Here is a 16,381-nt window from a genome sequence, read left to right on the forward strand (position 1 = left end):
TGTAAAGGAATTAGCGCCAAAAAAATTTCGTGCGTTGGCGCTTTACGTAAAAATAAGCTTCAGAGTCGTTATCAATTCACAGCGACCAGAAAGCGAGACTCCCGCTCAAGTCTCTGGTTTTCGCAAAGAAGCAACACTTGTTTCATACGCGCCAAGAAAGTGCAAGAGTGTTTTGTTGATAACCAGCCTCCATAACGATTCAAAAATCGATGAAGAAACAGTTGATCTCAAGAAACCAGAAATTATAATACTGGGGCTATTCGGAAAGCAAGGAAAGATAGGTCGCGAAATGGAACCACAGTGAAAATCAAAATTGTTTTATTTGCAACAGGTAGCTACAACTTCCAGCTACTTATTTCCATAGTCGCCGATCCGACTTAGACGTTTGTCGTAGCCTTGTACCAACTTTCCAATATCCTCGTTATGGAAGGTAGCCGCCAATTCTTTACGGCAATTCTCTACGCTGGCCTACAGCTCGTCTGTGCCAAAATGTTGTCTTTATAGCCGGCGGTTCATGTGAGCAGAGATGACACTCAGAGGGAGACAATTACGAGCTGTATTGTGAGTAATGAAACATTTCCAATTGAAAACGGCGCAGGATCATCTTCATTGCCCCTGCAGAATGCGGCTGAGAATTGTCTTGAAGGAGAAAACGCACGACAGTTATGTAACGTTGGCTGAATGGCTTTAGGCGAAATTTCTCACCAGGGCCTCTTACTTGGCGGGAGACACTATTGTTCTAGGTATCTATATATGCTCCCTGTCTTCCCAGAACTAAAAAAAATGACGTAATTCGACGGGCATAATAGAGACACTGCCCATCACACCTGTGCAAAACTTCATTGGCTTTTCACTGTGGTTTTCATTTCGCGACTGATCGTTGCTTACTTTCCTAATAATCCTCGTATTTAACAACCACAGGAAAGGAGGAGTTGACAGCTGTCGACAATGTTTGTGCGTCCCTCAACGTTGCGAGAAACGAGAAGCGATTGGCTCTGGTGGTGTCTTTTTCGGTGATGAACGTTCCTGCACTAAATTCGTATACAATCTGGAAGGAGAGAACAACAGTAATCTCTAGAAGAGAAAATATCCCAGAAATCTTTCGATCGAATTGTATAGCATCATGTAAAAGGAGAAGTACTAAAGTAGCAGGAGAACTCCGTGCAAAAATTTTAAATGTGTCGCTCACAGATGACGAGCATCAACAGGTACAAGGAAGTGAAGTAGAAGATTAACCTCAGGAGCCCCCGAAGAAAACGAGAATCATCCGTTTCAGATGTTAAATATGTAGACAGGTTATTTGTTTACAACTTTCAAGAAGTGTATGCAATGATTGTATTTTAACTTCTAAACAATCACATTTTTGAAATGTGAGATATACAAACGGTCTTTTCGTTTACATCATTCCAGAAATATTGCTTTGATTGTATTTCAAATTCTAAATAACTTTAGTGTATTGAAAAACCAAACTTCGAAGCTTAATCTTGTATAAATTTGTCATTCGTATATTGGAAGTATGTATCAGTACGACGAGAAGCTATGGGCAGAAAATATGCGTTATGAAGCGCAATTTTGCTTTTAAATAAATTGTTTACTTTGCTCTCGTTTGTATAACCCTTGAATAATACCTAATATTTAGTTTTATGATAAAGTGTAACTTTTCTTAACAACAAGTGGTATCGGCGACATACGCGCGACCTACCTTGTCCGACTAGAAGGCGTCCCTATCGGAAGGTTAATAACCTCCACATCATCCATGAACAGCATCCTGCTGCTGTACCCTTTACTGGGCCAAACAGATGGAAGTCGAAAAGTGTGGTATCTGGCGTATTGGGCAGACGAGGGAGAACAGCCCAATGAAGTGTTGCGAGCTCCTGTCGGGTGTAAGGCCTCGTTGTCATAGAGAAGGAAAAGTTCATTTGTGTTTTTGTGGCGACGAACACACTGAAGTCGTTTCTCCGACTTTCTGAGGGTACACTTCAGAGTTGATCGTTGCACCAGGAGGGAGGACGTGAAACAGAATAACCCCTTCAATGTTGCAGAAGACGGTCGGCATTACCTTACCAGCTGAGGCGGCGTCTTTGAACTTTTTGTTCGGAGGAGAATTACAATTACGAACAACTTAAATTGGAAGGAACACGTAGAAAATGTTGTGGGGAAGGCTAACCAAAGACTTCGTTTTATTGCCAGGACACTTAGAAAATGTAACTGATATACTGAGGAGAATGCATACACTGCTCTTGCCCGTCCTCTTTTAGAATACTGCTGCGCGTTGTGGGATACGTACCAGGTAGGACTGACGGAGTACATCGAAAAAGTTCAAAGAAAGGCAGCACGTTTTATATTATCGCGAAATATGGGACAGAGTGTCACAGAAATGATACAGGATTTGGGGTGGACATCATTAAAAGAAAGGCGGTTTTCGTTGTGACGGAACCTTCTCACTAAATTCCAATCACCAACTTTCTCCTCCGAATGCGGAAGTATTTTGTTGACAACGACCTACATAGAGAGGAACGATCACCACGATAAGATAAGGGAAATCAGTGCTCGTACGGAAAGTTATAGGTGTTCATTCTTTCCTCGCACTATACGAGATTGGAATAATAGAGAATTGTGAAGGTGGTTCTATGAACCCTCTGCCAGGCACTTAAATGTGATTTGCAGAGTATCCACGTAGATGTAGATGAGATGGAGTGGCGCCTCTTCATGGAATTCCGTTTCGTTTCCAGTTCGAAGTGACAAACCCATGTTTCATCGTCAGTGACGGTGTTCGATAGAAAATTGTCGCGATCAACCTCGTAACGCGCAAGCAATTCCGTACAGGCGGTCCTTAGTTGCTCCTTACGTTGTTCTGTTAGACGGCGAGGAAACCAGCGGTCACACAACTTTGAACACCCCAACTTGTAGACGAGTATGTCAGCACAATCAGCAGAGATTATCAGTTGAGGAGTGAGGTGTTTGTGATTCGCCGATTACCTCGAATCAAAGTGACCGCACGCTCTAACATTGCAGGAGTTAAAGCTGTGTGCGGGCAGTCGGCACGCGGAAAGTTGGACACGTTTGCGCGGCTTTCTTGCAAAGATGACAGATGCATCACCTCACTACTCACCTTGCTTATATTCACTACTAAGTTTTCGTAAACCTTCTGTAAGCTCCTTTGAATATATGCGATGCTCTGGTGTTCCGTCAAAAGAAACTGAAATAAGACCTCTCTACCTGAAACACACCTCCGTTGCAGACGCTATTTTGAAGACTGCATATAGCGCCACCACCAGTCGGAAGTTTATGAAACTGTAGGAACTGAAGCAAAAATTATCCACAGTGTCCCATTAGAAGTTGCTCATTTCTTCAACCGAAACTGGCCGAGGAAACAATTATGTGGCATTACTTATTGGATGACACCCGTACAACACCAGCTAGACAAAAGCAAAATTCTGTCGAATCATAATTCTCAAAGCGAGACCTCTACGTACAAGTCTATTCAAATAACGAGTTTCACTAACATTTAATTTGTCTAAATATACGTCACAGATGTGATCATAAATATATATTTTCCGTAATTTCGCGCTCCTACAAAGCAGCCCAGCGATTCGCGGAGTTTCTGTATTCGCGCCTGCAGATTTGCTTCCTCTCGCGCTGTTACCGTGATTGTCGTCCCATTCTGAAGACGCGAGTTGTCCCTCGGCATGGTTCTTCACTTGCAAATAAAGTCACAATTCCACATGAAATTTGTGTTACCCTCAAAGATAACTTGTTTAATGGTTTTCTTTCGCAAGTAGACTACTGGCCATTAAAATTGCTACAGCAAGAAGAAATGCAGATGATAAACGGGCGTTGACTGGACAAATATATTATACTAGAACTGACATGTGATTACATTTTCACGCAATTTGGGTACATACATATTGAGAAATCAGTACAAAGCACACCCACCTCTGGCCGTAATAGCGGCCTATATACTCCTGGGCATTGAGTCAAACAGAGCTTGGATGGCGTGTACTCCCAGCCGCCGTTGGATAAGCAGCTGCAGGAGCAAGTCGTATACCCCTAGCTTACTTATTTGTTACATAGTTTAATTCTTAATTTCTTTGCGTGTTTTTGGGTACTTGCATTGTTTAATTCATATATTTCGGGCGTATTATAGTATTTGAGAGTTGTAGCATCGCACTTTAGTGTTTACTTGGTAGATTCGTACTTAAATTGCGTGTGAGTCTCGTATAGGAGGTGTATTTTCGAGTTTTAGTTACTGTAATCGTAAATTCAGGCATATTGTAGTGCAGTCATTAGGCATTTGTACAGGTTAGTTGATACATTCTTTGCGTGTTTCGCTTGCGTTATCTACGCACGGACTCGTGTTTCAGTAACTGTTGTTCAACATCGATTAGAATGGACAGGGACTGCGATTGCTGTGTTCGGATGAGGGCTGAGTTGACATACCTTCGCTCACAGCTGCAAGCGGCACTGACTTCGGTCGCGCAGCTTGAGGTTGTTGCAATGGGCACCACTGTGGGGAGCCCGGACTTGGGTATCACGGGGATGTCAACCTCGTCCCGTCTGTCCCCAGACCGGTCTGCCGCTGTGGTTGCCCCGGTTGCTGCCCGCCTGTGGTTGATTGGGAGGTCGTTCCAGGGCGTGGCAGGCAACGAAAGACGTCCCCGGAGGCTGATCAGAAAGCCTCCCCGGTGCGTCTGACCAACAGGTTTCAGGCACTGTCTCTGGCTGAGCCAGATGCAGCTGCCTGCCCTGTTTCAGAGGATGATTCTCAGCCTTCAAGGTCCGGGCAATCGCAGAGGGTGGGCTTATTGGTAGTTGGGAGCTCCAATGTTAGGCGCGTAATGGGGCCCCTTAGGGATATGGCGCCTAAGGAGGGGAAGAAATCCAGTGTGCACTCTGTGTGCATTCCGGGAGGAGTCATTCCTGATGTGGAAAGGGTCCTTCCGGATGCCATGAAGAGCACAGGGTGCAACCAGCTGCAGGTGGTGGCACATGTCGGCTCTAATGACGTGTGTCGCTTTGGAGCTGAGGAAATTCTCTCTGGATTGCAGCGGCTATCTGATTTGGTGAAGGCTGCCGATCTTGCTTACGAGATGAAGGCAGAGCTCACCATCTGCAGCATCGTCGACAGAACAGACTGCGGACCTTTGGTGCAGAGCCGGGTGGAGGGTCTGAATCAGATGCTCAGACGGTTTTGCGACCGTGTTGGCTGCAGATTCCTTGACTTGCGCCAACGGGTGGTGGGGTTTCGGGTTCCGCTGAATAGGTCAGGAGTTCACTACACTCAGCTGGCGGCTACACGGGTAGCGGAGGCTGTGTGGCGTGGACTGGGTGGTTTTTTAGGTTAGAAGGCCTCGGGAAAGTACGGGGTGGGCTGACAAGTCAAAGGGTGCATGGCAAATACAGGACGTGCTTGGATCAAGGAACAGTCGGAATTGTAGTTGTAAATTGTTGTACTTGTGCTAGGAAAGTCCCTGAGCTTCAAGCGCTAACAGAAAGCACAGAAGCTGATATCGTTATAGGGACAGAAAGCTGGCTAAAGCCTGAAAGAAGTTCTGCAGAAATTTTTACGAAGTCTCAGACGCTGGTCAGGAAAGATAGGTTAGGCAGAATTGGTGGTGGAGTGTTGGTGTCTGTCAGTAGTGGTTTATCTTGTAGTGAAGTCGAAATAGATACTCAGTGCGAATTGGTATGGGTGGAGGTTATGAAACGTCCCCTTAGAACTATTTATACACGACTGGTCTATATGAAACGCCCCCTTTGAAAAATTATACACGACTGTGCTTAAACTGACACACAATATTTTTAGCGCAACGCAATCTGACTTTCAATAATCCCTACAAAAGAATGGCCCTGACTAGCATTAACCTATACCTTTGACAAATCACTTAACTCACAAAAAAATCTTCGTTACTCGAACTACTGCAATACAGCGAGCACCACTACTGCCAGCTAAATAAAAGATTCTAACTACGGAAGGCACTAACTACTGATAGGTATAGTTAGCAAATGAAAGATTTTAATAGAGAACAAACAGTGTATTTACCTTAATAGTCAAAATATATATGATAGTTCATGACATCCAGTCTTACAAATTACAAAACTCCGCCATCTCTCTCCCCACATCCACCACTGCTGGCGGCTCACCTCCAACTGCACAACGCTACGCGCTGTTAGCATCCAGCTGCCGCTGCCCAACACTACAATGGCAGACAACAATGCAAACCAGCCACAGACTGCACACGGCACAGCCAGTGATTTTTCATACAGAGCGCTACTTGGCGGCGGCGTTACCAATAAAAAAACCTAAACAGCCTACTTACATAGCCCCCATGCTCCCCACAAAAAAATTTACAAGTTGTTTTGGGCAGTGGCCAATACAGATTTGAAATTTTTTTTCATAATTACAATAACAAAGAAATGAAATGCACACACTTATCGATAAAATGTTGGTCAAAAGCTAAAATTTTCTCACAGTCCATAAAGACAGTCCTGATCATTCATCAAAGTAAAATTGCACTGTTTTTTTCAAGGTCTGAGTAGTAAAAGAAAATGCACACGGAAGTAGTGGATTTCCATGCAGTCTTGAAGAAGTAGAAGTAGATGTAGATGTAGATGTAGATGTAGTGTTGTCCTTCCAATGGAAAGACAGTGCTGACTTTTGACATGCAGAGAGGTAGTGGGCCACAACAGAGCAAACCCACAGCGGAGTCAGTCGAAGTTTTGAAGAATATTTGTAGGTAGGTCAACACAGAGCAGACCCATTGTAGTCCTGGTAGAGATTAGGGTATTGGTGGGCCACCAGAGATGCAGACCGACTGTAGTCCTTGTAGAAATAATGGTATTGGTGGGTCATCAAAGGTGTAGACCCACTGTAGTCCTTGTAGAGATGGCCAGCAGCCATCTGTTTGACTGTGCAGGCGCACAATCACCATTGAAGAGTCTTGCGGATAATATAACAAGTCCATAACCACCACTTCTGCACTCAGAAAAATTGTTTTTCAAATGTCCTTAGAACCAGCAATGCTGTTATCCAGTCCCTTACTGAGTTATTAACACACGTGCAAACACTATCAGTCCCTACTTCTCACATATTGTCCATATACTATGACCAACAGAAACGTGTGCAGTGAAATGTAATTTACAAGTTACTTAATTTGATGAACTGGTGTCAATTACAATTTTATAACATGAGAATACAATAACAAAGGTACAAAATACATCTTTAAAGAACATAACACTACAGATAACATTTGCAGTAGTACAGAATCAAAATAACATATACATCAGTGTTACAGGAATTATGACAGGAGCACATACATAAAAAATCAGAATAAATTTCGAAACATCAACTTCACGAATGAGCATTAGAACAAAACAGAATAAATAATGTGTAAACATCTTTACAAAGTAAATAACATGTTATTAATGCAAATTATATTTGAGGATAACAGTATTCCTCATCATAGTGAATGTAGCTTAGTATTAGAAAAATTCTGCAACATAATTTTTATATGATAAACATATAAAGGCAGGAAGAACATAAATACACAAGGGTACACAAACACATAGTGGGATAACACAAAAGGAAAGGACAGGGTTTGTTTTACTGCAGTATTTTGCAAACAAAACTTTCTTTACTTCTCGGAGATCTCCCTTCGTTCTTCATTATTTCCAAAAGGTCCTATCTATACCTGATTTCTGTACTTCTTCGTATAACTTCTCAATGCATTTCTTCCAGTCCATCGCAAATCGTTCTCTTATATAGGCTACCCCCTCTTAAGCTAACTTAAATCTACTGAGCTCAGATGCTTAACTAAGGGATGAGGCAATGCAGCAGCACAAAACAATTTACACAAACAGCAATGTTAAAAAATGGAAATTGGCAAAAAAAAAGGCAGCAATATTACAACTAATATAAGGCAATGCAGAACAAACAATGTATTTACCTTAATAATCATTTTATATATACATCAGTTCATAACATCAATTATTACAAATTTCAAAACTCCGCCATCTCTCTCCCCACGTCCACCACTGCTGGCGGCTCACCTCCAACTGCGCAACGCTACGCGCTGTTAGCATCCAGCTGCCGCTGCCCAACACTACAATGGCAGACAACAATGCAAACCAGCCACAGACTGCACACGGCACAGCCAGTGATTTTTCCTACAGAGCGCTACTTGGCGGCGGCGTTACCAATAAAAAAACCTAAACAGCCTACTTACAGTTATACCTAACAGCCAAACTAAGGTAATAATTGGCTCCTTCTACCGACCCCCAGACTCCGATGATACAGTTGCGGAACAGTTGAGAGAAAATTTGAGTCTCGTAGCAAATAAATACCCCACTCATACGGTTATAGTTGGTGGGGACTTCAACCTTCCCTCGATATGTTGGCAAAAATACTTGTTCATAACCGGTGGTAGGCAGAAAACATCTTCCGACATAGTCCTAAATGCTTTCTCCGAAAATTATTTCGAGCAGTTAGTCCACGAACATGGTTGCGAAAACATACTTGACCTCTTCACCACAAACAATCCAGAGCTGATAGAGATCATCATGACTGATACAGGGATTAGTGATCACAAGGTCGTTGTAGCTAGGCTCAATACCGTTTCTTCCAAATCCACCACAAACAAAAGCAAAATAATTTTATTTAAAGAAGCGGATAAAGTGTCACTAGAAGCCTTCCTAAGAGACAATCTCCATTCCTTCCGAACTGACTATGTAAATGTAGACGAGATGTGGCTCAAATTCAAAGATATAGTAGCAACAGCAATTGAGAGATTCATACCTCATAAATTGGTAAGAGATGGAGCTGATCGCCCGTCGTACACGAAACAGGTCCGAACGCTGTTACAGAGGCAACGAAGAAAGCATGCGAAGTTAAGAAGAACGCGAAATCTCGAAGATTGGCTAAAATTTACAGACGCGCGAAATACTTGATACAGGCAAGTCTTCAGGTCCAAATTGTATACTGATTAGGTTCCTTTCAGATTACGCCGATACAATAGCTCCCTACTTAGCAACCATATGCAAACGCTCGCTCACCGATACATCTGTACCTACAAATTGGAAAATTGCGCAGGTCGCGCCAGTGTTTAAGAAGGGTAGTTGGAGTAATCCATCGAACTAATGACCTATATCATTGACGTCGGTTTGCAGTAGGGTTTTGGAGCATATACTGTATTCAAACATTATGAATCACCTCGAAGGGAACGATCTATTGACACGTAATCAGCATGGCTTCAGAAAACATCGCTCTTGTGCAACGCAGCTAGCTCTTTATTCGCACAAAGTAATGGCCGCTATCGACAGGGGATCTCAAGTTGATTCCGTATTTCTAGATTTCCGGAAAGCTTTTGACACCGTTCCTCCCAAACGACTTCTAATCAAGCTGCGGGTCCATGAGGTATCGTGTCAGTTGTGCGACTGGATTCGTGATTTCCTGTCAGGAAGGTCGCAGTTCGTAGTAACAGACGACAAATCATCGAGTAAAACTGAAGTGATATCAGGTGTTCCCCAGGTAAGCATCCTGGGACCTCTGCTGATCCTGATCTATATAAATGACCTGGGTGACAATCTGATCTTCTCTTAGGTTGTTCGCAGATGATGCTGTAATTTACCGTATAGTAAGGTCATCCGAAGACCAGTATCAGTTGCAAAGCGATTTAGAAAAGATTGGTGTATGTTGTGTCAGGTGGCAGTTGATGCTAAATAGCGAAAAGTGTGAGATGATCTACATGAGTTCCAAAAGAATTCCGTTGGAATTCGATTACTCGATAAATTGTACAATTCTCAAAGCTGTCAATTCAACTAAGTACCTGGGTGTTAAAATTACGAACAACTTCAGTTGGAAAGACCACATAGATAATATTGTGGGGAAGGCGAGCCAAAGGTTGCGTTTCATTGGCAGGACACTTAGAAAATGCAACAAGTCCACTAAAGAGACAGCTTACACTACACTCGTTCGTCCTCTGTTAGAATATTGCTGCGCGGTGTGGGATCCTTACCAGGTGGGATTGACGGAGGACATCGAAAGGGTGCAAAAAAGGGCAGTTCGTTTTGTATTATCACGTAATAGGGGAGAGTGTGTGGCAGATATGATACGCGAATTGGGATGGAAGTCATTACAGCAAAGACGTTTTTCGTCGCAGCGAGATCTTTTTACGAAATATCAGTCACCAACTTTCTCTTCCGAATGCGAAAATATTTTGTTGAGCCCAACCTACAAAGGTAGGAATGATCATCAAAATAAAATCAGAGAAAGCAGAGTTCGAACAGAAAGGTTTTGGTGTTCGTTTTTCCCACGCGCTGTTAGGGAGTGGAATAGTAGAGAGATAGTATGGACCCTGTACCAAGCACTTAAATGTGAACTGCAGAGTAGTCATGTAGATGTAGATGTAGATGTACAGGTACAGTTGCCCTTGCAACCTCAACACGATACCACAGTTCATCAAGAGTAGTGACTGGCGTATTGCGACGAGCCAGTTGCTCGGCCACCATTGACCAGAATTTTTCAATTGGTAAGAGATCTGGAAAATGTGCTGGCCAGGGCAGCAGTCGAACATGTTCTCTATCCAGAAAGGCCCTTACAGGACCTGCAACATGCAGTCGTGCATTATCCTGCTAAAATGCAAAGTTTCGCAGGGATCGAATGAAGGGTAGAGTCACGGGTCGTAACACATCTGAAATGTAACGTCCACCGTTCAAAGCGCCGTCAATGCGAACAAGAGGTGGCCGAGACGTGTAACCAATGGCACCCCATACCATCACGCCGGGTGATACGCCAGTAAGGCTATGACGAATACACACTTCCAATGTGCGTTCACCGCGATGTCGCCAACCAAGGATGTGACCATCATGATGCTGTAAACAGAACCTGGATTGATCCGAGAAAATGACGTTTTGCAATTCGTGCACCCAGGTTCGTCGTTGAGTACACCATCGCAGGCGCTCCTGTCTGTGATGCAGCGTCAAGGGTAACCGCAGCCATGGTCTCTGAGGTGATAGTCCATGCTGCTGCAAACGTCATTGAACTGATCGTGCAGATGGTTGTTGTCTTGCAAACGTCCCCATCTGTTGACTGAGGGATCGAGCCGTGGCTGGACGATCCGTTATAGCCGTGCGGATAAGATGCCTGTCATCTCAACCGCTAGTGATGCGAGGCCGTTGGCATCCAGCACGGTGTTCCACATTACCCTCCTGAGCCCACCGATTCCATATTCTGCTAACAGTCATTGGATCTCGACCGAGGCGAACAGCAATGTCGCGATACGATAAACCGCAATCGCAATAGGCTTCAGTCCTACCCATATCACCAAGCAACGTCGGTCAACTGCCGTTTGTGTATGTGAAATAGGTTGGACACTTTCCTCATGTCAGCACGTTGTAGGTGTCGGCACCGGCGCCAGCCTTGTGTGAATGCTCTGGAAAACTAATCATTTGCATTTCACAGCATCTTCTTCCTGTCGGTTAAATTTCGCGTCTGTAGCACGTCATCTTCGTTGTGTAGCAATTTTAATGGCCAGCAGTGTATTATTCATCGAGAAGAAAGTGCTATGTAACACTTCGGTGTTAAAAAAGAAAAAAAAAGTATCTGGTTCAAGATGTCGATGTAAAGTAGTTGACCGACGACACACGTTCGCACGTAATATGCATTTGATGGTGTTTCCCATAGGCTGTGCAAGAAGAGTGTCGATGTGCACAAAGTATCGGTACTTCACGAAGTGAAGTTGCCTATCCTCTCCACCAATGAGTGCACGAAGAAGTACCCGTGGGCGAATAGCTGGCTGAAGGAGGAGGAGCACATCTGCACTTTGTCAGGAGAGGGGAAGGACGCCTGCAACGGCGATTCTGGGGGTCCGCTACTGTGCAACGGGGCCATGGTGAGTTCCTCTCATTTCTACGGAATGGACTTCTGTGTACTCGAAATATTTCATACGATGCTATTATGGACTGGTAAGTTCCAATAGCCCGATTCAAATTGTTTGATAGCTGACACCTCACGCGCTGTACTCGGTTTGATCCAGTCAGAGTACTTAACGTCACGCCTGAACATTTCGCCGTTGTCAACTGCCACAATAATTAGTTCAATTCCATTTCTTCGTCCGGCTTTCCTTCCTGATGCGTTTGGATCCCGAGTCCTGGGTCTAATCCTTTTGAACATAATAACAACACCGAAAAAAAGCCACGCACTTACACACACACACACACACACACACACACACTAACACACACACATACAACGATACTAATGAAATACACACGTTCCATACACAGCACTAACCAAACACTTCTAGATCCTTGCACTCAAGATGCGATTTAGCGTCATTTATAAAAATGGTTCAAATGGCTCTGAGTACAATGGGGATTAACGTATGAGGTCATCAGTCCCCTAGAACTTAGAACTACTTAAACCTAACTAACCCAAGGGAATCACACACATCCATGCCCGAGGCTGGATTCGAACCTGCGACCTTAGCGGTCGCGGGGTTCCAGACTGAAGCGCCTAGAAACGCTTTACCACAGCGGCCGGCGAGTCATTTATACAGTTATTATAATAACAAATATCGGCTTACATCGGAGAAGCTTCGCACGACATTGCATGAAGCATAATTTTTGAAGACTGTAAATTAATCCTTGCGAATGTTGCGACTGCGATAGCAGAGTCACAAATTCAACAAAAATATTCCTTGTCATGTTAATACACCTGAAATACCTTGCTGTTTCATTGAACTAATTTCAGATAACTCTATTGACTACGATTATCTTTTAATATCACTGATGGGAAGTTTTCTGTGCGAAGCTGCCAGTCCAAAACAGTATGCAGTTTTGCATGTTGACTGTTGCCGACAAGCTTCCAAAACTGTTAACTGCCAAAGTGCAACGGCTAAAGATCACTAAGCACTCGCAAAAGATTCTCACATTAATTAATTTAGCGCGCCTTAACGACAATGATCAAGTTGCCGCTATCTTAGAGAGTTCGATATCCACCGATCTTCATTTTGTGCTTGGTGAAAGGATGTGAGCGACAATGAGAGGCTGAAAAGTGAAACAGACTCTTTCAAAGAATATAAGCAAAAATGTTGAGGAAGAAACATGCTGTCATGAAAACAGAGATTTTTTATTTAACTTCTATTTATCTTTTTTTCACCTCGACTAATCTGACTTATCCTACTTATTTGGTCATTGTACTCAAGATAACTGATTTTATGTGTCGTGTCACCGTCAGACACCACACTTGCTAGGTGACAGTCTTTAAATCGGCCGCGGTCCGGTAGCATACGTCGGATCCGCTTGTCGCCACTGTCAGTGATTGCAGACCGAGCGCCGCCACACGGCAGGCCTAGAGAGACTTCCTAGCACTCGCCCCAGTGGTACAGCCGACTTTGCTAGCGATGGTTCACTGACTTCTACGCTCTCATTTGCCGAGACGATAGTTAGCATAGCCTTCAGCTACGTTATTTGCTACGCCCTAGCAAGGCGCCAGTATCCGTACTATTGATATTGTGAATCATTTACCATCAAGAGCAACGTTCGTCATTAATAGATTAAAGTTAAGTATTCCACCAGCTACGTCCGTTGTTCTCAATTCTAATTCCCTTGTCATGTTCCAGACCTCACGCCAGCCTTCGTAAGCTAAACGCGTGCATATCGGCCTCCTTTAGGTATACGGGTTGGCTCTCCTGCCAACCACAACATTATGACACCTGAAAGGCTGCGATGAAACTTCCCCTATGGGATGGGTCGCAGTCTCTGCCACCATTAAACAAATTTTGAAGATCTCAGTCTGTTGCCATTCCGAAACAATAACAATACATAAGAAATGTAACAGACATCGCGGCTCTTGATGCAAAGTCCTAGTAGAGAAGCTCATCAAGCTAGAGCACACTATTTTGTTCTGTTCTCACTGCATTAGCATTAATGAAAGCTACACATTTAACAACTTTCTCAACTCCTGAAAAGCTTTCAATGTTTGATGCCTATGATCTCTTCCAACATAGCCACTCTGCATAAAAAATCTATTGTTGTAACATTCTTGTGATTGATAACACTTTTCAAAATTGCCATTTCGTTACGTTTACCCCAGTAGTGTTACTTGTAGAATCACAAAGAGTAATCTCGTGTTTGCTGTTTTGGAGTCTTGTTCTTATAAGAAAGTTATTCACTAATCAAAGAGAATGCTGACACCTACTAATTCCTAATATGTACAAATAATCATGCAGCAGAGTGAAAATCTCATTTTGGAAACATCCCCTAGGCTGTGGCTAAGCCATGTCTCCGCAGTATCCTTTCTTTCAGGAGTGCTAGTTCTGCAAGGTTCGCAGGAGAGCTTCTGTAAAGTTTGGAAGGTAGGAGACGAGATACTGGCAGAAGTAAAGCTGTGAGTACCGGGCGTGAGTCGCGCTTCGGTGGCTCAGATGGTAGAGCACATTCTCACGAAAGGCGAAGGTCCCGAGTTCGAGTCTCGGTCGGGCACACAGTTTTAATCTGCCAGGAAGTTTCATATCAGCGCACACTCCGCTGCAGAGTGAAAATCTCATTCTTAGACGGTCTTAATTATCAAGAAGACTACATCATCACATCTCAGTTCGTGGTAGCGGAACAAGCAGTGGAGAGGGGCGTCGGGTAATGGCAGTCCTTACATATAAACAATGTACAGTTTCGTAGGAGTACGCTAGCAGTCTAGCATCTCTAAATTCCTGTCGTCATGTAGGGAAATATCGATTGTGATGCCTTGATATTGGTAGTCTCTCTGCATTTTTAGTGCTACGATTCAGTATTCCGAGAGTTTCCATCTCAGAAATCACAATATGAATGTTTCAAAAATCTGTAATGCCAATCCTTAAACTACCCGTAAGGGTAGCCACATTATGTTACTAACTCGCACTACCTCAGTTTGGCAGATCTCTTCCGTATTTGTTCTAGATTTCCTAGAAATGAACTATTGATAAAGCTAATAGGGAGTCTTAACAACTACTATGAAAGCAATTACTGAGGAAAAGTCTTTGAGGAAGGCTTCAAAGATAAACTTTTTTCTGAGTCGTCCGTCTTGTGACTGGTTTGATGCGGCCCGCCACGAATTTCTCTCCTGTGCCAACCTTTCATCTCAGAATAGCAATTGCAACCTACAACCTCAATTATTTCCTAAATGTATTCAAATTATTGTCTTCCTCTACAGTTTTAACCCTCTGCAGTTTTTACCCTTTACAGCTCCTTCTAGTACCGTGGCAGTTATTCCCTGATGTCTTAACAGATATACTCTCATCCTGTCCCTTCTTCTTGTCAGTCCTTTCCGTATATTCTTTCCCCGCCGATTGTGCAGAAAGCCTTCTCATACCCTAGCATATTAGTCCATGTAATTTTTATCACTGTTCGGTAGCACCGCATCTCAAATGCTTCGGTATTCTTCAATTTCGGTTTTTCCTCGGTCCATGTTTCACTACCACACAATGTTGTGCTCCAAACGTACATTCTCAGAAAATTTTTCCCTCATATTAAGACTAATGTTTAATGCCAATTGACTTCTCTTGGGCAAGAATGCCCTTTTTGTCGGTAATAGTCTGCTTTCTATGTTCTCCTTGAACTGTCCTAGGTAGCAAAATCCCTTAACTCCGTTTACTTCGTCATCAACAGTTAAGACGTTAAGTTGCTCGCTGTTCTCATTTCTGCTGCTTCTCATTCCTCTCGTCTTTCTTTCATTTAGTTCATATTTCACACTCATTCGACTGTTCATTCCATTAAACTGACCCTATTTTTCGTCTTCACTTTCACTGGGGATAGCAATCCCATCAGCGAATCTTGTCACTGATATCCTTTCGTCTTGAATTTTAATCTCCCTCTTGAACTTACTTTTTCTGGGGTATTGTTTCTTCGATGTATAGACTGAACAGTAGAGGTGAAAGACTACATCCCTGGCTTACACCTTTTTAATCCGAGTACTTCGTTCTTGGTCTTCAACTCTTATTATTCCCTCTCGACTGGATATCGCAAAGACCTCTTAAACCTCTTAAAATTGTTCACTACGATGGAGCTAAGATTATTTTCTACATATCGCCAACATTTATAAAAGTACCGTACCAGGAGTTTGAAATAGTTGGGGACCAGTCCTTCAATCCACAGAAATTCACAAATGGTGTCTTTTTAGTCACAAATGGCGACTTTTTAGTCTTACGAAAAGTATACTTAGTTTTCAGTCACCACTTATGATTCTATCAACGCCTCATCTACCCTTGTAATGCAACACTAGTTGCTGATTACAAATGCTGGCAGTATCCCCTCATCTAGTATGAATTCTCAATTAGTGTGTGAACAAAATAACGCAGTTGTTAGTAGATGCTTTGCAGTACTAATAGAAATACTTCAACGAATATTTAGC

General features: G+C 43.2%; 1 protein-coding gene across 1 annotated transcript in view; it reads left to right on the plus strand.

Moving 5' to 3' along the window:
* Positions 1-16,381, plus strand: part of LOC126336067 (trypsin-like) — a 61,585-nt gene that overhangs the window by 31,318 nt on the left and 13,886 nt on the right. Inside the window, exon 3 of the mRNA XM_049999548.1 lies at positions 11,681-11,888. Within this exon, the coding sequence (XP_049855505.1) occupies positions 11,681-11,888 (208 nt within the window). The remainder of the gene's footprint in view (positions 1-11,680; positions 11,889-16,381) is intronic.

The sequence above is a fragment of the Schistocerca gregaria genome, chromosome 2, assembly GCF_023897955.1.
Source record: "Schistocerca gregaria isolate iqSchGreg1 chromosome 2, iqSchGreg1.2, whole genome shotgun sequence".
Classification (NCBI taxonomy): domain Eukaryota; kingdom Metazoa; phylum Arthropoda; class Insecta; order Orthoptera; family Acrididae; genus Schistocerca; species Schistocerca gregaria.